Source organism: Penicillium hispanicum (assembly GCF_028827665.1).
Source record: "Penicillium hispanicum strain IBT 35686 chromosome Unknown utg000007l_segment0_segment0, whole genome shotgun sequence".
NCBI lineage: Eukaryota > Fungi > Ascomycota > Eurotiomycetes > Eurotiales > Aspergillaceae > Penicillium > Penicillium hispanicum.
Genome location: NW_026623199.1, coordinates 1,726,772 through 1,749,747, shown reverse-complemented (window position 1 = coordinate 1,749,747; position 22,976 = coordinate 1,726,772). Strand labels below are relative to the sequence as shown.

The window sequence follows — 22,976 nt, the reverse complement described above, 5'->3', positions numbered from 1 at the left end:
GAGTCTGAGAGTACAGGCCAGGCGCACATAATCCACAAGCCAGGAGCGAGCAGAGTGGGCGGGGGGAAGGCGGCGCAACAGATTCAATGCTTAAAGGTTGAAGTTCTGAGTTGAGTTGCATCCGCCGAGCGGAGGGACAGATGGCCGAAGATCGGTATTACGGCGGGCGAGAAATAACCGAACGTAGCGTTCCGCGCCGGGAAAGGGGTGGGTTTGGCTTGTAATAAAACCGTACAGTTTGTGTTTTACTCTCGACGTGACATGTGGGTTTCGTCAAGACAGCCGCGCAACCGCCAAGAAACGGGCTGCGCCGAAGCGGACGGTAGGCTTGTTTTTCCTCGACTCGCATTGCCGACAGGGACACACTTGTATGATCTCTATACGACACAGACCTCACTAGGAGCTACCTATAGCCGAACACACATTATGTCACTGGCCCCTAGATTCACGCTTCCAACGGTGACTGCATGGGCTTGACCCACATCATCCATAGTACATCATCAGCGCGCGGGTCAAAACAGAGCCCCAACCAGACTACCTACTTACATCATAAACATCGTATTGGGTAGAGTCAGCTCATCATGATCCTTCAGCCACCCTCTTCGTCAAGTATGCGGCTACTAAGGCAGCACACCCACCGAATCTGAGGACCCAGCCCACACTATCGTCCCAGGGTTCGCCGCGTGGTTTCTGTGCTACCTTGAAGATGCCGCTGCAAATCAGGCTGGAGAAGATCTGTGGGAATGAGATGGCTACATTGTGTAGCCCTAGAACGATTCCGGCTTGGACGAGGTTCTCATCAGAATCCGCGTCGGCAAATGACTTATAGCGGCCTTCCTCGATGTCATTGTCATTCACGGTATCAGGATCGCCAATGTCGCCTTGATCGTCTTCACCAGACACAGGCGCATAGAGACCTGAGGAAACACTGCCTTCCGGAGCGGGAGCTGGGTTTGAGCTGATGTTGGTTGCATGGCGTCGGCGCAAGCGCCGCTCGAGGTCGATGTGAGAAACCTCTGCCGAGATCAGAGCGAATGGTGCCCATAGGGTGACAGCCCACGAAATACCCACAAAGCCGATAGCCACCGACCCGGCTGGGTAGGACGAAATGAAAAATGTACTGAACGTACAAACTGCGAACAGTATGTGGGAGAGGAGCCATGTACGGCGTAGAGTCAAGCCCGGGATTTTCAAGCATGAGAGCCACGTCGGCTTTCCTTCAGAGTCGATAGGCTTGGTTGTGGCTGTATCTAGGAGAGGCTCCGCTACAGCGCCCGTTTGCACACTAGAGAATGACAAACGGCGAGACTGTGAGGTCTCCTCTTCCTCATCAACAATGCCATCGCCACCCTGGTAATCTGCGAGATCTTGAGCAGTTGTTCGGTAAGTGGGAACCACGAACAAGGGAAGAATGGCGTTGGCCGTGAAGGAAATGACGGCGTAGATAAGAAGCGCGAAAGTACCAATGCGGGTCGCATCTTCCCACGTCTTGTCGATCTGATGTTCTGGAAGATCGGGATGCTTCGCAAATATTGGGTTAACGTAAAGTTGGCCGACATAGGTGGTAGAGTAGAATAGGAATGGGAACCAGCCCACCCAGGCCGCAACCTGCACCTCGCAGACCCGAACGATCTGCGGTGGCAAATTGCGGATTGATTTGAAAGTCTGTCGAAAGAATGAGATGAGGCCAAGACCGTCTGCTGGTGGTGGCCCATCAAGTCGAGGGTCTCGCTCTTTAATGTAGAGGCAGCTGGCTAACAAAGTGCTGGCGAGAGAGATAGAAGCGACTGCACAGAGAATCTGGAACTGAGTATTCCCAAGAAAAGGCAAGTACTTGGGCAGATCCATGTATCCAAAGATGAATCCCAAGATATTTCCAATGCCTGTCCATCGACTTGCCCATGCATTGGCCAGTTCCTGCTGATGGGCAGGGCAGTTGTCGACCATGAACGCTCTGATACCAGCTTGCACTGTGGCAAGATGAATTAGTCTCCAATCCCAGAGCAGCAAGCAAGATACACACCAGTATTGACAGCAAAGTCAAGGCAGCACATAACAAGGGTGGCGGCGATAATGACCACGGTTTTGCTTCCCTCCGAAAGCGAGTCAACTCCGAATATCGACAGAAATCCGGCCACAATCTCTTTCACCCACGCAAGAGAAAGTAAGGTGAGAATAGTCGCGGCACCGCCGACAACCATGAACGGCTTCCTTTTGCCCCATGGTATCCGACAGTTGTCGCTTCTGATGCCGATATATGGCTGCACTAATGTGCCTGCCAAAGGCCCAGCAATCCAGACAAATGCAAGAAGCGACTTGCTCATTCCAAGAGAGAGCAAGTAGGGCTAAAATCCAATGAAGGGAAGTGCGTTAGTGGAGGTCTTATAGTTTGTCTAAGCGAAGAAGTAACAGGATTGAGGGTATACGGGAGATCTTACCGATCCATTGGACAATTCCACAGACCATACCACTTGGAGGCTATGTAGCTTTGGTGTTAGCATGGGTGAAGTCTCCCACTGGTCTGGTTTTCTCGAGAGGCCATTGCAAAAGGCGAGAACAACCTACCCTCCAATAGAAACCGTCAACAGGAAGAGATACCACCAACTCTTCGACGACTCATCAACATGGTCAACAGCCGGTGTCCTCCATGTAGTCCCGTCTGGATGTCCGGCTTCCTCCCGGGCAGACATGAGAGGCGAGATTTCGTGGGCACTAGTACCCTGGTATGGCTATGGATGTTAATCTCCCCATAGGGACGTGGGCGGTGAGCCGCGATAAGAGAATAGACCCACAGCGATGACCAGGGCTTCGGTTGACTGTATATGGTCGAGAAGACTAGGGCGGCTCTCGGTGATTGATAAGTGTTGAATGGCCGCAGTGTCAGAAGGAGCTCCTCCAACTTCTTGTTGAAGGATTGGGCTGCTAGATGAGGTGTACTTTCAACGAGCTTCGGGCTGAGGCTAGGTCAGACCCGATAAATCGCAAGTCGGTGATAAAGTGAGGCGTTGAGTCTCTCATAAGACCATGGAGGTGCCAGATCGTGCGTGCGGTACAACCAGTAATCAAAAACGCCAACCCCCACTGGATTCTGTACAGATGGACGTGAAGATGGTCAATGGAGGCGGTTGGCACCTGTGATTCAGCTCCAGTACGTCAGCGAAGGCTGCCACGTGACGCTCACGATCACGTCTTATTCCCGAAATAGAACCCTTTCGTATAGCTGTCGATCTACCCAAAGACTTTGTTAGGAGAGTATCGCTAGAAGCCATTGCATGACGGTGGGGTTACTGCCAGTTTTGTATTCAAGTCAATTCGTTAGATGTCTATATAGTATAACCAAGGCCGCGCCATCGGCCAATTCCAGTCCTGCTCTCCAAAAGAGACCCGGTAGTTACACCCGAAAGCGCGCAGATACAAACAAATGATCCCCAAACCCCCTTGCGAGTGGTGTCTCCGTCATGTCCGTGCCCGCCAGATAAGTAAGTTCTTGGTCCGCGGGCGTCGGACGTGCGCTCTGAACGCGACGAAACGATAATACAAGGTGAGGTATGGCCAGCCGTAGATCCCAAGACCGATTAACGATGAACAAAGAAAAACAAAGACAACACGTCATGCAAGAGATCGCGTCAAAATCGCGGGGTTTGTCGTAGCCATGGCCAAGGAGAGAATACTTGGTGAGATGACCGTCACACAGTGTAGATACAGAGGAAGGAATATTAAAACACCATAACGAAGACGCCGGTACACGCCAGCGGACCCAAAATACTGAAGCCACCCAAAAGAGAAACAACTTTCAACCGAGCTTACATTTGCTGCTGAAGAAGTTGAGGGGTGATCATCTGCGGAGGGACCATGGTTGGCACCGCAGGTGGGATGCTCATGGAGGTTGCCATGGACGTCATGGCGGGCATGCTGACCATGTTGTGGGCGTGCTCCGGTGGCGACGACTCTTCACCAGCAGAATCAAAGTCGTTGCCCTCATTCTCCAGGTCTTCCTCATTTGCAAGTGCGGGTTGGCCATCCTGCTGAGCCTCGTGGATACGACGGTGTCTAGTGATGGGGATGAGTATGCAAACAATCAAATAACCACCGGCAGAATCAACTTACTGTGCAAGATTGTCGGAGCGCGAGAACGCTTTGCTGCAGTATGGACAGGGGTAGGGACGCTCTTGGGTATGAGTTCGCACGTGTCTAAGCGCCCGGGTTAGTCGGCGGCAATTTGAAACCATCACACCGGGGGTATCGCCCATAGATCGACGCCCCACACGGCATGACGAGAATCAAAAATAGAATAGGGCTTACCTTTTGAGATGTTCCAAGCGCTTAAACAGTCTGCCACATGACGGGATCGGGCATGAGTGGGACTTTTGCGGGTAGGGGCCAAGCTCCATCATCGTCGCACTTCGGGCTCGACGAGCAGGGCCAGGGCCTGAGCGGTCTGACCGGCTGGTGCTGTTCTGCACCGTCGATTCAATCGCGGCGCTGGTAGGAAGTGCCGTCAAGTCATCAGGAGGATTCGCCAATGGCACAGTTTGGGGCTCGACGCTGCCGTCCAAGTTTTGCAGTGGGGTCCCATGTCGGGAAATTTCCTGCAGTAAGTTCTTCTGGGGAAGCATCGCACTCGGGTACGTGCGCGTAAGATCATGGCCGGTATCGTCGCCCTCCGCAACCGGAGCTACAGAGCTCGAGACCGAGCGTCGAAGATCGCTAGGTCGGTGGGCGGCGTAGGTGACAGGCTGCACAGACGAAGTGGACGGAACCGGGCCGCTCGTCAAGCCCGAGGTGGTCGCAGAAGCACTCGGAGTGACGGACGGCCGCCGCCTGCGCTGCTTGTAAGTCGGCGAGCCCTCAACGACAGAGTACGAGTTATGTGGGTAAGGTCGAGACGGGGGCGGATAGTGGCCACTACTGGCGAAGTTGGACGGCGGCAGCTGCATCATGGGGTTGTACTGTGCTGCATGCGATAGATCTGGGATAGCAGTGTACAGGCCTGTGTCTTCGTTGGCAATGTACGCTGGCTCCGCGCCGAGTCCGACCGAATGTTGCGGCGGAGTGACGGGCTCGAAAGAAAGCCCACGGTTGCTGTAGTCCTCGTACTGCGACGACACGAAGGACGGAGCGGGGGAGTACTCGTAGAAAGTTGGCATGGAGGAATGGCGCTGGTGAACGCGGGCGATCGGCATCCCATTGCGGTCGTACTGGATGGAGCCGTAATCTTGCTCGCGCTTAATGATGCTCTGGACCAGATTGTTCGATAGGGGCATCGGCGCGTTGCTGTACATTGTCGGGTTGCCAGAGTCGTCCTGGAGTAGCGGGATCGCTGGAGGGGCCATCTGGGGAGGAGGCATTGCGTCAACGGTCCGAACCACGGGAGAGTTAGGCTGGCCATATGTCGTACTTGCGTGGGCAGCGAGCGAGGACGAATTCGCTTGCTGAGCCTTGGTCAATTGCTCGTACAGCGACTGGGACGAGTCGAATTCGAAGGACATAGCCGGCTCGCTCACGGCGACCGTGGTCGCTTCCTGGCCCATCTTCTCTCGCTTCAAATCGCGTTCAAGCGCATCCAGGAAGAGCCGATCATGCGGAACGCTGTACCAGTAGAACACCTTCTGCTTCTTTTGCGTCCGAATGCAATTGTTTTTGTACAAGAAATCTAGGAATGCGCTCTTTGGTTCCTCTAGGGTGGCATCGGTGCCAGCCTTGAGGTTTCGCAGATCGGAGAAGATACCCTCCTCAAACTTCTTGGAATTCTTCACCGGACGTCCGAAGGCCTGGAATCGGAAAGCGAGACATCGAACAATATCGGTACCGGAAATGTGGAAGAGATTGCTCCTACAGGCGGGGAGGCACGTTAGTTCAGCGTGATGGCGCGACGACTCGACACGATGTGCGCTCGCACTGACCATAGAACACAAGAGACGTAGTCACCAGTCGGAAGCAAGAAGCGACGGATAAGCTGGTCAGGTTGCCAGTCCACGGGGGCAGAAAGAAGGAAGTATTTCACTAGGTTGCGTCAACACGATTGCTAGGTGATAGCGACCAGGCACTGGACGTACGATTATCCACTTGCTGCAGCGCGACTTGAGCATCATGGGGGAGACTTTGTTGGGCTTCAGTCGACAGCATGAAAGTTTCCGGTTTCTGTGGTGGTGCCATGGGGGCACCCGGTTGGGAATACATCTTCCGCGCGCCCTGGGAGACTGTCAGCGCCCGACCGTGGGGTATGACACCTAAATAGACAGTCGCAAACAAAGAGAGATCCAGAGCAGTCGCGCCGGATGGATGCTGTCTGTCGCTGACTCTGCTTGAAACCCTTCAAAGGGCTGTCTCGACTCACCGTTCCGGGTGCTGATCAACGACGATCGGATAAGAGTGAACGATCACCAAGTCGCAGGCTAGAGAAGATCCACCGGGCAACGGGTTCCGGTGGAGGCCGGGGAATATTTTTGACGGGCGATGGGAATATATATAGGAGCCGAGTACGATCGATGGCAACGAGCAACGCGACGCGATCAAATCGATTGGGCCCGGGGGTGTTGAGGAACCAGCCTCAAGCGTGTCCAAAGGACAAAGAGAAGGACAGAAGAAAGAGAGAGGTCAGAGATTGGAACTGGACCAGCCGGTTGTCAAGCCTCTGGAATTTTTCGCGCACAGCGGAAGAAGAAACGAATGGAGAATTCGACAGAGTCCGAGGATGGAGGGAGGAGGGAGAAAAGGAAGAAGGGGGAGAAGATGCTCAACGTCAGTTGGCGGGAGTAAGTAACTAACTAATAAATCTAATAATAATCAGTCGAGTCCAGAGAGTACAGGAAGCGCCGGGGACCTTGCCGTGGGTAACGCCGTCCGGACGTGTTCCGTACATGGGTATCGGCATAATTACCATGCCAGCGCGCCGTCATGCCGGCGCCATGCCCCCATCGTCCTGCGTATTGCCCCAGTACCATACCCGTATCATACCAGCGTACCGCCGCCATTGGGGACTCCACTCCCATAATCACCATTATTCGGATTTATCATTCAATAATAGGTATGATGCCGCAGTACATCTGGCTATTTGATGGTTGTTTGGCTCCCTGGAATGGGGCCGGTGACTTAGGATACATTTAGTATACCCTTAGTTCGATGTATGGATTCGTTGCTTGTGCGTAGCAAGTAAGAAGAAGACCCGGAAAAAAGAAAACAACACAGGACCTATTCTTGTCCCCCTGATCACCTCCCCTCTTCTCTTCCCTCTCGCTCCCTCCGTCAACCACGACACCTCCCCAGCTACTCGAGTTCCTTGCAGGGACACTTGCTGATTCGATGCATCACTCCCCGCTCTCGAAGTGACGAGACTGCAGGACAGTCCGTGCATGACGACCTATGCTACCTTCTGCTTGAAGGGACTGCGGCTCCCACGGAATCATCGAGGCCAACCGGACTGACCCCGGTGGAGCCCCGACCGCTCGCCAAGGCTTCACATCTCCAACAGAGACCTGAAGCACCCGCTCACTGGTGTTTCAGAGTCCTGGCGCTTACATGCAGCCACTGAAACCCCATCCCCTTCCCCAAGTCCCACTTGAGACCTCGCAAGGATTCCTGCCTGGCGCCATTTGAGGAGTCTCGGGCAGGGGCCCCCCATTTCTTGCTATCGAATTCCTCCGATTGCCTGTCCTTTTCCCGGTGTTCCAACGGCTGTGGCTTGCGCTGATCAATTTCGGCCCTCCCGACCTCTTCCCCATCGTTCCATGTCCCATTGTTTATCGCCTAGAACGGACAAGTTCCTAACGGGGTGGGTTGGCGCTGCCCGGTGACATGGTCCGTGGTCCGCCGTGGTTGGTCCCGAGGTTCTACCGTGGGACCGGTGCCTGAGTTCCAGCACGCTACTTTCTGGAGTGCATGCAGTAGGGAGTTTCTTCGTCGCTTGCAAGTATGTACTCTGGGACTCTGCGACTCCGGTGTTCTGCATCCTACTTACACCTTTTCCACTTACCAGCCTTCTAAACCTCGGTAGATATGTTCCATTTCGCAAAACATATAGATCCTACCTCACCACCCCTGCTCCACTTCCTGCTCAATGGGTTTAGGCCATTCAGAAAAAATCGGCAATTCCGGACAATCTCATCCGCCCTGCCTTGCGGTACAGGCTCTAAAAACGAGTACGATGCAAAGGCAAAAGCTTGGCATCGCTCTCCCCTGGATCGCAGTAAATAGTGTGGGATCACATGTGGCCTAACTTGTGGCTAGGGTGCGAACTTCGAGGGCTTCGATGGCGCCCCGTTTCTCGCTACATACATAATCGAACGCACTCGGTGAAGGTGTTATCAATCGCCCAAACAAAAGTTTTGGCTCTGTCGAAACCTCAATATTGGGTCACAAGCGAAAAGATCGCCTCCGTTCTTCGCCTTGAACCGAATTTCGTTCTTGATGCTCGTGAATCCTGCTTTTAAGGTTGTGTGCGGTCTTGTGACGTCTCAGTTTCGAGCGTGATTTTGCGATGTCGTCAAAAAGGTGGTTGTTTCAGCAAGATGTCCTGGTAATGGACGGTAGGGCTGGCCACCCCAATGACTCCAAGTCCAGAGAATGTCTTACTCTCACTCATGCAGCTCCGAGCCTCGCCGAGCATTACCCAATGCAGGAGGAGGCATTTCCCTAGGGGGTTCTGGCCCGGGTCTGGGTGGGCATCTTAACGATGGACTTGTGGTGGAGGTTTCAACTCCACGCCTTCTCGGAGTTCTGTTACCCCTGGACTAGGGAACAATTCGGGCGCGTGGCACGCACAGGGCACGCAATGATTCGTGTGCATTTGATCGACCGTGCTGAAACAATCTAGAATGTCGAGCTTTTACTGTAGGCCCGGAGGCCTTGATTCTCCGCCCTAGAATTCTACGGCTGGGGCGGAGGTTGTGATTCTGTAGCCATCCACAACGGGAAAGTCAAGGACATGCGATTGGTACCTACGTAGCGAACAGCCCCGTTTTCTCTACAATCCCTGCTCCAAGGACGATCTTCTTCCTCACTCATCTCCCCGTTTGGTGGAAGCATGCCGATTCGGGCAAAGTTTCGCTTGGCTGTGCTCACGATGCAACCAGACATGATCTACCGCTTGAGATCGACAATGGGGTAACATAGTCAAGTGCAGCCGGGTGCCTATTGACTCTTGTCGAGCAATCCAACGGGTTATCCTTCATGCATCTCAAGTCAACCTTAGCAGTTCACAAGGGAATTAGGGGCGAGTGGATGCCAACCCGTCCTAAGCCGCATTCTGGAAATCCTCCGGTCAACTCCTGGCTTCTTCTTCGCATGCAGCGTCCTCATTAGTCCAAAGTCTATATTCAATCTGGAACGGCCCGCCGTTTCCCAAGCCCCCTTCTATCATCCATGGCTCGGATCTATTGTGAAGCCATCGCAATCAAGGTTCAGCCTGTGTGTTTCTGCAGGTGTTCACTCTCCGACATTCCGAGCCACTATCTAGCATCCGTATCCACCTCGGCCGAGCACCAGATCTCCCAATCTCTTATCCCAGCCTCATGGGCTTCACCCTTGGTTGAACTTTCGGTTGCTATTCGTGGATCCTCGTGGAGAGTGGACGTTTACTGTTGGTATTCACATGTCACGATAACTGCGCATGGTTGAGATGCTAGCGATGCGGAGCACTTGAGACTGAACCCTCCGAAGATGGTTGGTTGCATTTCGTCATGAGGCATTTCTGAGCACGGTAGATGCAGCTGCGCAAACTATGTACAGGGATGGCGATACAAGTGCTGAAATCAAAATTTCAGACCGTGTCGATACTCTTCCTCCGCTTTTCCAACATGGCATCCTTCATGAACGGGCTCCGCGCACGAATCTGTTTCCCATAGACAACGAACAGGATCGGTGCAAGCGAAAAGGCTAACGAGATGAACGCGAGCAAGGTACTTGCCCACTGGAACCCCAGCGTGGAGTATATGCTCATGGCTGCCAGCGGCAGGAAGGCCGAGAAGGTATTCTCGCCTGTAACAATTATGCCGACCGCACTTCCTGCGTACTTGGCGTAGGCATCGACGACATAGTCGGAGATGCCTGTGACAACAATTACACTGCCCGCGCCCACCATTGCGAGTCCAACCGCCGGTGCAATCCAGGGGAGATACGGGTATGAGGTCCAGGCATAGACGAACATGCCACCGGAGATACCGAAAACGCCCCCAGCGATGGCAAGGTATAACCGAGCTTCTGGGATGGGCGTTCCGGGGACTTCAGTGTTCCTCGATGCCGAGCTGAAGTAAAGTCTGCCCGAGAATAGGGTCCCTACCCAGCCGATGATCTCCCCAATCACAATAGCGGCCTGGACGTATCCGGCCTGGGATGGACTCCAGCCATAGAGTCCCGAGAAGACCTGCTCGACTGACTGTGTGAAGAGGTACAGTGTACCAACGGTGAATGCGGACCACGTCCCCGAGACAAATACCACAGACTCGGTGAAGAACAGAATGAGAGGCCGAGTCGCACTGTGGGCCACGATCCTCAGCATAGATGTCCCTTCGCTGTCGATTTCGTGCTGGGTGTATGCCCTCTTCCCCTCGCGCCGCAACGCTCTCGCGCGCTGTGCCAGAATGGCAGTCCCACGGCACTCCTTAAACAAAAGCACATAGACTGGGAACAAGGCACACAGCCAAATGATCTGCAGATAGCCAATCCACCTCCACGACAAGAACTGGAAGATAGGCGCTCCAATGACCGGTCCAATGCTGGCACCGACAAGGTAGGCCACGATATAGAGGCTGACGGGGACGTTTCGTGATTTTTCAGTCTCCCACATGTTCCCAATGACGGAGGCCGAGGTGTTCGCCAGAATCGCCACAAACCCGCCAGCGAAGAACCGGGTCACGATCAGCGTGGCAAAGTTCTGGGCCACGGCCTGGGGGACGACAAAACAGACAAAGGCGAGCCAGCTGAACAAAAACACCCATCTTACACCGAAGTCTTCCATGAGCGGAAGAATGAGAAGGGAGAAACAGCCACCACCAACGGCCCACGAGGTCACAGGCCAATACGAGTTGGGAAAGCTGGCATCAGAGATACCAAATTCATTGTTGATGGCCTCATGAGCGACGGTGATTATGGTGCCATTCATCATGGTGATAAAAGTGGTGAATGTGGCCAGGGCTGTGAGAGTCCATTTCTGGCGGAGGGACCAGTTGTATGGGTTTCCTGAGTCTCGCGGCCCATCCCAAGTGACTACCTCGATATTGCTGCCGGGCTCATTGTGATCTGGAGAAATGATCAGCTCCTTGATGTCCCCACAATGCGATGACCGTGCTGAAGCATACCTATGATTGTCTCGTGGATATCCCCCGCAACATCTCCCCGCGAAAAGACCATCTCTATCCGACACACCTCCAGACAACCCCCCGGTATTTTCTTGAAATATTCCCCGGTGACTGCGGTTTGTCGTAGTTCCTTGTCTGCCTCTGTTCCTCAGTCTGGTGGTCTCAGGGGGTGACCTCACTTTGCCGTGTTTGGTAACCAATGATTTCACTCCTCAGGTTATAGATCCTGAAGAACCCGCGAGGATGACCCTTGAGCCGTCGCCTCAACAGACACCCAAGACCGGCCCGGGTTAAATAATAGACACGAAGACGAGAGAAAAATTTTACGGCTTGCACCATCACGACCGAACTCGACCCGGTCGGTCTAAACCTCGGGTTGGACGGCGTCGAACCCACTCAGACCCGACTTCTCCAGACAATAACTCGTTTGGGACTAGTGTGGACGGGCTCGGCTTCATCCAGGTCGGTCTGGTTCGCCCATGGCGTCGCTAGTCGATCACGATCATCATGATGACTAGAATGGATTTGCTAAATGCACTTTCTCTGCACCCCGCACCGCCACGTTTCTGTGAATCGTAGCTCGTCGCGAGATTTTTCCAAGGTCTAGTGCGGACCGCGCAGTGAACTGGCTTGTCACCTCAACATCAATCGCTGGATATGCATCATGAACACCTGGATATTTGCTCCGACCTGCTGGGAGCTACTTAGATCTGCATCAAGTTGAATCCGGCCTTGAACTCTCGATCCCCTGCCACGCCGTTGACTGGCTTCCGACCCGGGAATTGCCCCAGACACACAGGCGCAATACTTGGCATAATCAAATCTGTCTTTAAATCGGGTGCTTTGCCTTTCGAAACGAGAAAGGTATCCGATCTTCTACGATCAAAACCTGCGTGTGCTGATGATGTACTGCCAGCGCAAATAACTATATGCTGCCGGACCACAGCCGTGCTGACATATATGACGTACGGTCGACAGCCCCGGGCGGGAATACAGTCAAAAACCACATGGCATTATCCTAAGCATATTCAGACCGTTCAGTCACCAATACTGTGTAATTGTTATTTCATGTCTCCGTGCGTCTGACGCGGTCGATGGCGATCCATTACCATCACGACCAACACAGCTACGATGAAAACTCCGTTGTGAGCGAGTGCCAAGTGGTCGGCCTTAGGTTTTTAGAGATCACTGTAGAAAGAACACGGGAGAACTGCTGAAGAGACTCTCTTGCAAATCCCGAAGAACAAAGCGCACGAGGCTCGACCTTACCTTTCTACAGCTGAACTACAAGACATGATATTTTGATAGACATTGCTAGTATTGCGGATCTCCTATTTATAATCGGCAGAAACTCCGATCCACTGCGTCCACATCGACATCGGACAGTGCAAACACCAAGTGGACATGCTCGACTAGACGACGAGAATGAAACATTGCACTTCAATATAGAGGATGTATTGGTTGTTATGAAAATCAGCTACCGGGAAATCCGCCATCACAGCGTTATATGTCGAAGAATCAATGAAAGGCCCGCTCAGAGAGAATAAGGGACATATTCACTTGGAAATTACCCAGGTAGTATGTGTCTGTCTGGCACGGTAATGTTCCCGCTTCGACCCCAATTACTAGCCAAACTCTACGAAGTTTTTGATTATTCTATCACCTCATTACAGAGGATTCTTAGCTGGGGCCCTCGCTCGGGTCGCTCGGGGATAAAATCGGAGTTAGCACCAGTCAGGTCCAGGATTCTGCCATGGGCCAATCACTTCGAAGTTGAATACATTCGAATATCTAGGCGAAGACCAGATTGGAACCGGAGACGATTATTTCATCGCAAACGTGAGCTTCAAATGGCTCCACGGCTCGGCCAATTGCGGCGGTATCCCGACCTAGCTTCGGAGTCATATCCTCGCTAGAACAGACGACCGGCTGGTATAAATACCCACTGGCTCGGAACTCGGCGTCGGATGAATATATATATACAAAGCCATCGGCCGAATCGATAGATCTCTGATATTCGCGACACGCTCTTGGAATTGCATAACAATGTCTCTGTCACGAGAGGATCGGCTTGGTCTAGCCGCTATGGACCCGGAACTGCGCGAAGTATACTGCACGAGATCCTTTCTTTTTCATCAGCAGCAGCTGACAAGACGAAAAGTTCCTGAAAACGGCAAATTTCCCCCAGATCGATGCCTCTGACCCTGCTAGAGTCATCGCAGGCTTGCGAAGGTACATGCAAAGCCAGCACAAGCCGCCCAACCCCGAAAGCGGCGTCGTGGAGCGTGATATTCATTTCCCTGCCCGGGACGCCTTTCAGCTCCGCGCACACGTCTTCGAGACCACCAAGAGCCCGAGCGATCCACGCCCGCTGATTGTCTACTATCATGGAGGAGGCTGGACCATCGGATCCCCGGAGGACACGGCGTCTGCGTGCCGTCGACTTGTCCAAGAGCTGGGCGTGACGTGCCTAGCGCCGTCCTACCGCCAGGGCCCAGAGGACCCGTTTCCTGCGGGCATCAATGACGCCTGGGATGGGCTGAAGTGGATTGCTGCGAACGCCGAGTCGGCGCTCGGTGTATCGCTTTCCGCCGGATTCGTTGTGGGCGGTTCCTCTGCCGGTGGCAACATGTCCGCCGTGCTGGCGCATCTCGCTCGCGACGAGGGTCTCGCGCCTGCGATCACCGGTACCTTCTTACTTGCGCCGAGCATTCTGCCCCCAGAGACAAAGCTCGCACTCCCCGAGCGCTTCAAGGAGATGTATCTCTCTCGCACCCAAGAAGAATGCAAGCAAGACCCCGTTCTTTCGCCGGCCTTGGGGAAGATCTTTCGCGATGCTGCCAAGGGCGACCCGCAGTCACCGATGTTTGTTCCTTTTATTTGGCAGACAGGGCATCGGGATCTGCCGAGAACTTACTTGCAGATCTGTGGGATGGATGTCAATCGAGATGAAGACCTGATTTATGAGGAGGTGCTGAAGGAAAATGGAGTCCCGACCAAGTCGAATATCTACCCTGGAATGCCCCATATCTTTTGGAGCACGTTCCCGACGTTGACGCAAGGGAAACAGGCAAATCTGGACTTTGTAAATGGGGTGAAGTGGCTGTTGAAGAAAGATTAGCATCTAGTATCGACGACGTGTACAGTCTTCTCTTGACAAACCGGGCGAGTCGTGAGGGCAGGAGTTATCAACGGTCTCTGAATATGCAGACCCTCGAGATAAGAACCTAGAACCATCGCTATTCGGTGGCACAGAAGTGTTTATATCATAGATCGCCACCTCCCGTCCGAAGTTCCACGGGACTGACTCTCCCCGCACTTAAATTCAAGATGCTCTTTGCCTGCTTCTCTTCCATATTCCCTTTCGCACTCTCTCAAACTTGCTTTGGAGGATAATACGCAAACGCAGAGCAAATACTTGGCCGCAGCAGCTCCAACCAAAGCGCGGATTTGACGCAGTCCAAAATGGTGAATACGAGCATAACTGGCAACCCACTAGACCCCAACGCCATACAACAGCAACAGTCCGTCGGAGACAGCAATAATTACCCAGCGACCTCGGAGACACACAAGCTCAACGACCTGGATATGATCATCGACAGAAATGTCGCCCCGTATGTAGCAATCTATGCTGCCACTTCTCGGATCTTTCCCTCTGACATGACGATCCCCAGGTCTCCTCAGTCCATGTGCGCCGAGCTAGCCCATCAGCATGCCCTCGAAGATCTCCATAATATCACAGAGCATACCTCCGAGTTGAGTGATGCATCTAAGAGTATGACTTCTATTCTTCTGATGCCACTTCGCCCAGCGCTCTCGAGTTGAAGAGGCTAATGATAAAAACCCATAGATACCACCTTTGCTCGCAAGTCTTCCATTGACCGCGGCACCCAGTATGAGCTGCGCAAGCCCGATGAGTGAACCTGGTCCTCCGAGGCAGGAAAGACCGTCCCGGAAGTATTTGAGTGTCTGGGATGGGCGAACCATTTGCAAAGCCATGGATTCCGACACAGAAAATGTAGTATAAACGTTCACGAAATGTAATTATTATGGAGACACGAGAGTCCTCTCAGACGTTTAGAACGGGTTAAGATCTGATTTCTGTATCTAGTGGTGGTGGTGAATGTACCGGTGATGTCACCGTGATGCTCCACCGCTCACTCATCTCACGCTTAGTGGTGGCGATAAAACACCTAGTATGGTAGGCAAGAATATCTGAATATGAAATTTTTGTGTAAATGGAGTCATAGCTGGGGCTTATCAAATTGGTTCCATCATCTGCAGGGACAGCGGCATCAAACTCGTTCATCAACAGTTGAGTCATACACCTTCGTGCCCCGATACCACGTCTGGCACGGTTTTGCCTCGAGGAGCTTCTCAGGGGTCCATTGCATATCAACCACCACAAAGTCAGCGTTAAGACCCGGCTTGAGACTGCCCGTCCATGAGTCCGCGAATCGTGCATACGCCGCGCCCGTCGTGGCCGCAGTAGCCGCCTGCGCCAAACTGACACCGAAATGGGAGTTGACCGTGTCAGTCGTTTCGGGTTCAAGGGCTGAACGTCTGGTCGTAGCATTGTAAAGATTGGGGAAAGGGAGGTGACGCGCGGTCGGCGCGTCAGTTCCGATGGCCAGGGGAGCTCCTCCGTCCAAGAACTCCTTGTATGCAAAAGCCCGCTTGCATCGATCAGGCCCAACCAGGGTAGGCCATGCCTTGAAAAGGGCTGGATCCGAGTGAACGGGCTGCACAGACGCAGTGATTCCTAGTTGGCCCAGTCGCTTCGCATCTTCCGAGGTGCTGAGCTCGAGATGTTCGATCCTGTGTCGTCGACCTGGAGTGCCGACTCTTGATAAAACATCGATTGCCTGGCGAATAGCTCTGTCACCAATGGCGTGGATCGCGCATTGCATGCCGGTCGAGTCGGCGCGTTGGACCACTTCCTGTAGCATGTTCTCAGGCCAGATCGGGTCTACTGGATCGGATTTGCCGGTATAGGGCTGAAGAAGGGCGGCAGTGCACCCATCGACCACGCCATCACAGATGAGTTTGATTCCGACAACACCAAATTCGGGCTCTTGGTACTGCTTCCTGAGTTCAATAGCTCGATCCACATAACGGAAATTGGCTCGCTGGTCATTCGAGAATGGCACTAGCCAATGCACCCCAATGTGGAATGGGATACGCTTGTCGCGACGATAGAGATTCAGGATTTCCCATGTCCCCTCATCCATAGCCATATCCACGAGGCCAGTGTACCCAGCGGCTGCGTAGGCTGTGATTGCTGTGTCCAAAGCACTCAGCTTATCCTCGGTCGAGAAAAGGCTTTCTAAATGAGGCCAGGCGAGACTGATCACAGCAGATTCGTCCAGGAGACCCGAGGCCCTGCCATTCTCATCGCGATGAATCGTGCCGCCAGGAAGATCAGGAATATTGTGGGCGTTCATCTCCTCCAGTGCAGGTGAGTTGCACCAGATCGAGTGGAGGTCGAAGGAGTCGATGAAGATAGGTCGTGGGTCAAGATCATCCAGCATCGTGGCCAGAGCGATCCCGTTCGTCGACGACTGAATCCATCCTCGGCACAGGATGCGCGGCGCGGAAGGATTGGAGACCGCGTATTCTTTAATTGACGCTCGAATCTGCTCCAACGAGGTACACGCCATGAGGTCGACTTTGCGTAGGGATTGGCCGAATTGCAAGAGGTGCACATGAGCATCAATGAAGCCGGGAACCACGACACGATTCTCCAAATCGATCGTGGTTGCGTTGGCAGGAGCCTTCTTTTCGTCAAAGGGACCGACATAGGAAATACGGTCATTCTGGATGATCATACAATCGACAAACTCATCACTGCTGGCTGCAGACGGCGCGAAGATACGGCCGTTTCGGAAGACGGATGCCATGATATGTGACGGGGCCGTGTATGGAGATCTGTCGAGAAGACATGATCGCACAGAAGTCTGGGATGCTCCTTAAGAAGCTGAATGGCGTCGCACAGCCGGGAATCCATTTGCGGCCTCGCGAGGACCTTCCCGTTACGGCGTAGATCATTTCGGCGGGAATCGGGGGGATTATTTATAATAGCAAGGTTTACCATGCTGTACATAGATAGAATATAATTAGATCTAAATATCACGATCTATACAAAGTAGGTAGTATTAACTAGTTAAAAAGTCAGCAGCCCAGTCAGATCCATCAAGAAGCATCTGTTAATACCACTCTATAGTGTCGGAATTCCTCCTATGTAATTACTGCTACTTCTCATACTCAGTGAACTATAAGGCACAACCGTTCTGCGGTGAAACTGATAGGCCGGTTTCAAAAGTCCATTTGCAGCCATCGTCGTATCCCTGCGCAATTCTCACGACATCGACGATAGCATGCCACGCCGCCAACGTCCTCGTATATATTTCCTCTCCTTTATCGACATTGACAGCATCCAGGTCTTGCCGGCGCCCAGCACCGGCGTAGAGAAGACATTAGCACATCTAATAATTTCCCCCTCCTAGGTTGATGGCGGAGGGGGGGTATATGAAAAAGAGTGTGCTGGACTCATGTATCTAGACTATAAGAAGCAGCTCGAGCCGTTTTGCACGCTTAGTGCAAGGTGGGCTTCATGGCGCCCTCCCTTCACGAATTACATAAAGAGGCACCTATAATGACTATCGGATGCACCTATCTCCTTGGAACGGGAAATGGTGGTTCGAACCGTCCGCGTTCTCCATTCTCACTGCACGTAAATTCACCAAATCTTGCCGAAATCATGTATACGTCTATGCGGTTGTCCAACTACTGGAGGAAATATGGTTACCCGATGATGATCCGAAACCTACCCTAAACACCGTCGAAATACCTTCGGAATTACGACAGTTTGCCGATGTTCTCTCTTCCCAAAAATCGAAAACCTTACTCGCAACCAAAACACCGACCACGCTATCGATCTTAATCCTGGCGAGAGCCCTCCATATGGTCCAATCTAAAAGCCGAATCGACTTCATCAAATCAATGGCGTCTCCGGCAATCGCACCTAGAATCTGCTTCATATCAGTAGCCACTGCATGTCCGAATCCCCAGAGAAACCCTACCGAATCACAAACGGCATTTCCAGCCGAGCAGAACGCGCAGGTCCGAGAATTTGGCGCGTCAAACACGCAGTTCACCTGGAATGGCTCCATACCATCCCAGGCGTTCTTGCCCAGGCAGAAGCAAAAGCCGCACCAGTTACGGCGTGGATGCCCCTAAAACAGACTGGCGTTCAGGCACGTAGTCGTGGTAAGGGCCCTCAGTAATGAAATGTGATAACTGATGGCTTCCTGCCGGGTATCAGTGAAAAAGATAAGAGAGTTTAGCATCATCTAGACGATGATTATTGGATGCTAGGAACCAGTTTTATCTTATGATATTGGGTACCTACATGAGCAGCTACACGATTCGCCAAATAAGAACCTGCATCGTACCCATACTGGGATTGCATTGTCGAATTCGACTCTAGTAGGTCTCTCTTGACCGTTCACGGATTTTGATCAAACAGCTTCTATTCCTACAGAGCTTCTCTTATGCCACACATCTCTCTTCGCACACCAGCCACTATCAATCGTCCTACAAGCTCTCTCTTCGCACACTGTCGTGCATCAAGCATATCTCCCTTCCTCCATATCCTCTCTAAAAACCCTTATGATCGAGACAAGAGTAGACGAGGATTCTCTTAAGGATAGGATGGATGGGGTCATGTCAAGAAGTGGGCGGTGGCTCAAGAAAATCGAAGGGTGGACAGCATCTCCTTTAGTGATCAACCTTGACCCGTTTCGCGATGGCGAGTCCATACATCTCAGTTCAATCTCCAATGCCGACTGTAATATGTAATGCCGCCCCCTTTCTCAAGCCTCCAAGTATTGTTATTCCCAGGCGGAAAACAGCAAAGATGGGATAGATGGGATAGGGAGTGTGTCGTCTTGGTGACGATTCCTGGGGTCCATGGACTCTTGCTGTACAACGAAACAAGCTTAGTTTTGAAAGTCCGTCATACAGTCGGCGTCCACTGGGTGCGTCCTCCTTATTCACCACATCCATCCCTCCGTACTCATGCAGACCCATCCATCCGTACTCGGGTAGTATTTTGGACTTTTGGGGAGCTTGACCAACTCACAACGGGCATAGACAAAATCATCCCACTCCTTTTCTTCCTTGACGGCGGAGGCCCTCCAAAGACCTGAGATATGCCTGCGGATGATTAGTCGCTAACGCCGCAGTCCAACCAACCTTCCAAGGTTGGAAGGCCGACAAGACATACATCTCTCCGCTGAACTGATCGTAAATAATATCCTCCATGGTATTTCCCCAGGGGAAATATCCCGCCTGCATGAGCTGTCTGTCTCGCATGTCAGCCTATCCCCCCCCCCCCCCCCCCGTCTAGAGGATCACCGGATCAAGCCTACAAACAGATCTCGCGAAATCGAGCGCGGAATTTCTCGCGACGGGAATAGTCCATTCGCCAGAATATCTCCGCACGCAGAGGCTCCCCAGGGACTTGGTCCCAGATGACATAGTTAAGTTCCCCTCCTGGGACTAGGCCATCACTTCCCTGGACGCCGTTTTGGTAGCCAAGCAGGTCAGGAACAGCACAGTTCTTCAATTTGAATTCTTTCAACGCAACGAGCTCAGTGGGCTCCGTTGGAGGGACAGCCTGCTTCGCCCTATCCTCGGCCTTGATGAATTCCGTATCGATGAACGGGATTTGAAGATAGATCCGCATAAATGCCACTTTTGAGGGATCCTGTATAGGGTAACAGAGGAACTTGCCCGCGGCATATGGACGCATAGTCCCATGAGCCCCCGCCTGGGTCATCCGAGAGTTCCACTCCACTAGCTTCTCGGCGATCACCCAAGTCTGGCGGGGGAAGTAGAAGGGCGGCTCTGCGGAAGAGTCGAGAGTGACCTCGGTTCCCTCGAAGCCCTGCACAAATGATATACCTTCCTGTTCAGCACGCATCTTGAGGAGGGGTAGATACTGACAATAGCTGCAATTATACCGATGCGTTTCTCGAGGGAGGACGGGTCGTGAGGGTATACGAGGAAGATAGAATAGACAGTGGAGGGGGGATATTAAAAGAAGGTTGGGTTGATCAACCCAGCAGCCGGATATGGCATCATCCTGACCACCACAAGCAAGTTCCTGACCACCACAAGCAAGTTACCGGCCATCCAATGTATCATGGGACATGGAGGAAATACAAACCATAGATGGATTCTGCAGGATGTGATTTATGGGGCTGGGAGTTCTGGGGTTTTTTTCCTTCGGTCGCATATCTATTCTAACCGACTTTATCATACTATTCCAGAACTCACGAAGCGACGCTAGAGCACTTATAGCCAAGAGCAGCAAGTAAGACTTGTACGGCGAGTCGACGCAGAAACGCAATTGGTTGTCAGCGGAACCTGAGTATCTAAAAGTGTAAAGAAGAATGGAAGCGAGGTTGCTCTCTGAGTGTGAGCGATGTTTTGCTTTGAGCGTGATGCCTGTCTCGGACGGGTTATCTATCGCAGATTGATCCCCTCGCTAACACTAAGAGCCTCTAGTGCAGCAACACACGCGCTACCAGGAGCGTGGGTCAGCCTAGAATAGGCACATCGTGCGAGATTTGCCCGCGCAGATCGTCTCAAATGTTCACGGATCATGGTCATCCTGAGTACCGGGCAGTCAGCCTGGTGACTCCGCGATGAATGCGCGATTTGGGATGACTCTTGCACACGATTGGCATGGATATCGCCCATTCAGACAAAGGCGACGCCAACACCTTTTGACTCTCGCACCCCACACTACATACTATGACTGATTGGGCACTGGCACCGAAGGACAAGATGGAAGAGCACATCCACGAATGGACAACCAAACCTTGGAAGTTGATGCTCCTCTTACCTAAGAGAAAGAGAGATCCATAGATGTATGCCGCATGCGCAAAGAGCGCGTGTGCGAGCAAAGTATTCGATCGGCGACTTGCAGCGCGAAAACACGAGCACATTCACACGGGCGAGAGTGATCCGTACTAAACCAAGATGGGTAGAAGAACCGCTAAAAGGGACGAATCAACGCGAGAATGAGAATGGGGGCCATTCTCGCGATGATTCTGGAAATGGCCAAGCGACTGATGTCGCCACTAAAAATCAGGGTCTGAAGTGACTAGCTCGTGAGTTGGGTCCAACGTGGACTGAATCGAGTATCGATATGCAAGCTGCAGTTAATCGCCATGAACCCTTGTTGCGGGCAAGTGGAAATGGCGACAGCCAAGAGACGCCGTCATTCTACTCCTCGCCCCATTTAGCCTGGCTCCGCCACAAATCTTGAACCTCATTAGCGCTTTCGGAGCGCTCAAATCGGGCCTTCAAAGCATCAGGGAAAGGGACAGCACATGGAGATTAAGGGGCACAGGGTGTCAGGGGGACGACCGGACCAGTGAGAAACAAGACGTCTCGCGTGAAAATGCCCAAATTACCCAATTCAGGGGCATACGAGATGGTGGATCAGAAACTTCGGAAATTAGCCATAGGTCAACCATACAGATCTTGTGCCCATCTGGTATCGACGGTTTGGGGGCCGACGAAACTCCGCCAATGCTGGATGGATTCCGAGCTCCACCGTGCGAGCGATGCTTTGCTCAGCCCAGCGTTCCAGAGCCTCATGTCCAGCTTGCAGGGTATTTAAGTCGTGCGTTGCCCCGGTTCTGGTGGCTTCACGCCTGTGATCCTCTCATCTTCCCCAAATCATTCTCCACCATGCAGTACAAGACTCTTGCCGCTCTCCTCTTTGCCACCGCAGCCGTTGCTGCCCCGGCCGCCCAGGACTCTTCCGACTTGGAAGACCTGATCGGTGACCTCCCCAGCTCCATCGTCGCCGTGCTCCAGACGGCTGTGCCGACGACCTACATCCAGGCCCTGTACACCGACCCGGCCTTCGCCTCGTCCGAGGTCAACAACATCGAGCACGGCACCTACCCAGCCTGGTACAACAGCCTTCCCGACAGCGTCAAGGGCTGGGCCACCACCGAGGCCCAGGCTGAGGCCTCCGCCCTCACCAGCGCTATTGGTAGCGTGACCGACGACAGCTCCAGCGCCACCGGCTCCAGCTCCGCCGCTGCCAGCACTGACGCCTCCTCGTCTGGGGGCCAGACCTCTACCGCCACTGCCTCTGTGACCTCGTCTGGCTCCTCGTCTAGCTCGTCCGGCTCGTCGAGCGCCTCCTCTTCCAGCGCCTCGAGCTCGACTTCCTCTGGCGGTGCTGCCGCTGCCACTGGCGGTGTCGCTATGAGCCTTGCCGGTGCTGCCGGTATTCTGGGTCTTGCTATTGCCCTGTAGACGAGGTCAACACGAAACGGGAGACCATCCTTTGATTTGATGCAGGACGTGGGTCTATGTTTTGATGTACTTTGCACAATACCGCCTCGATGGCTTGCGCTGTTCACGTGTGGACAGGACGAACGGTGCTTGGGATCGAGATAATAAATCACTTAATGACTTGGAATGCCTATTGGCAGACTACAATCTCGGACATGGCGCTCATATCATCAGTACGTAGTCATTTGGAGTACGCACTGTCCGATTTGAATTGGACTAGCAGTAGACCATTGATACGTTTACTTTGTCACACTTGACAGCGGAGTCCTGACGCATACTGGGTTTTCCAAGAAAGAA

At 53.0% G+C, this 22,976-nt stretch overlaps 8 protein-coding genes across 8 annotated transcripts; 3 read left to right on the top strand and 5 right to left on the bottom strand.

The window, feature by feature from the left end:
- Positions 1 to 579: 579 nt before the first annotated feature.
- Positions 580 to 2,324, bottom strand: N7459_008443 (putative sucrose transporter; the record flags this gene model as incomplete). The annotated part of the gene is made up of 2 exons (XM_056947611.1): positions 580 to 1,970; positions 2,024 to 2,324. 2 exons carry the CDS (start codon positions 2,322 to 2,324, stop codon positions 580 to 582), a joined length of 1,692 nt encoding a protein of 563 aa, XP_056797121.1.
- Positions 2,325 to 3,803: 1,479 nt separating this feature from the next.
- steA (sexual development transcription factor SteA) lies at positions 3,804 to 6,180 on the bottom strand (the record flags this gene model as incomplete). Its single annotated transcript, XM_056947610.1, has 5 exons — positions 3,804 to 4,050; positions 4,108 to 4,191; positions 4,303 to 5,832; positions 5,904 to 6,003; positions 6,057 to 6,180. 5 exons carry the CDS (start codon positions 6,178 to 6,180, stop codon positions 3,804 to 3,806), a joined length of 2,085 nt encoding a protein of 694 aa, XP_056797120.1.
- A 3,577-nt stretch (positions 6,181 to 9,757) lies between these two features.
- Positions 9,758 to 11,346, bottom strand: N7459_008441 (uncharacterized protein; the record flags this gene model as incomplete). The annotated part of the gene is made up of 2 exons (XM_056947609.1): positions 9,758 to 11,235; positions 11,295 to 11,346. The coding sequence occupies 2 exons, from the start codon at positions 11,344 to 11,346 to the stop codon at positions 9,758 to 9,760; spliced, it is 1,530 nt and encodes a 509-aa protein (XP_056797119.1).
- Positions 11,347 to 13,340: 1,994 nt separating this feature from the next.
- Positions 13,341 to 14,415, top strand: N7459_008440 (alpha/beta hydrolase; the record flags this gene model as incomplete). The annotated part of the gene is made up of 2 exons (XM_056947608.1): positions 13,341 to 13,400; positions 13,456 to 14,415. 2 exons carry the CDS (start codon positions 13,341 to 13,343, stop codon positions 14,413 to 14,415), a joined length of 1,020 nt encoding a protein of 339 aa, XP_056797118.1.
- Positions 14,416 to 14,759: 344 nt separating this feature from the next.
- N7459_008439 (uncharacterized protein) lies at positions 14,760 to 15,215 on the top strand (the record flags this gene model as incomplete). Its single annotated transcript, XM_056947607.1, has 3 exons — positions 14,760 to 14,908; positions 14,969 to 15,069; positions 15,145 to 15,215. 3 exons carry the CDS (start codon positions 14,760 to 14,762, stop codon positions 15,213 to 15,215), a joined length of 321 nt encoding a protein of 106 aa, XP_056797117.1.
- A 374-nt stretch (positions 15,216 to 15,589) lies between these two features.
- On the bottom strand, positions 15,590 to 17,194 carry N7459_008438 (amidohydrolase; the record flags this gene model as incomplete). The annotated part of the gene is made up of 1 exon (XM_056947606.1): positions 15,590 to 17,194. One exon carries the CDS (start codon positions 17,192 to 17,194, stop codon positions 15,590 to 15,592), a length of 1,605 nt encoding a protein of 534 aa, XP_056797116.1.
- Positions 17,195 to 19,454: 2,260 nt separating this feature from the next.
- N7459_008437 (uncharacterized protein) lies at positions 19,455 to 20,280 on the bottom strand (the record flags this gene model as incomplete). The annotated part of the gene is made up of 2 exons (XM_056947605.1): positions 19,455 to 19,659; positions 19,727 to 20,280. 2 exons carry the CDS (start codon positions 20,278 to 20,280, stop codon positions 19,455 to 19,457), a joined length of 759 nt encoding a protein of 252 aa, XP_056797115.1.
- Positions 20,281 to 22,061: 1,781 nt separating this feature from the next.
- Positions 22,062 to 22,640, top strand: N7459_008436 (uncharacterized protein; the record flags this gene model as incomplete). Its single annotated transcript, XM_056947604.1, has 1 exon — positions 22,062 to 22,640. One exon carries the CDS (start codon positions 22,062 to 22,064, stop codon positions 22,638 to 22,640), a length of 579 nt encoding a protein of 192 aa, XP_056797114.1.
- Between the last annotated feature and the right edge of the window lie 336 nt (positions 22,641 to 22,976).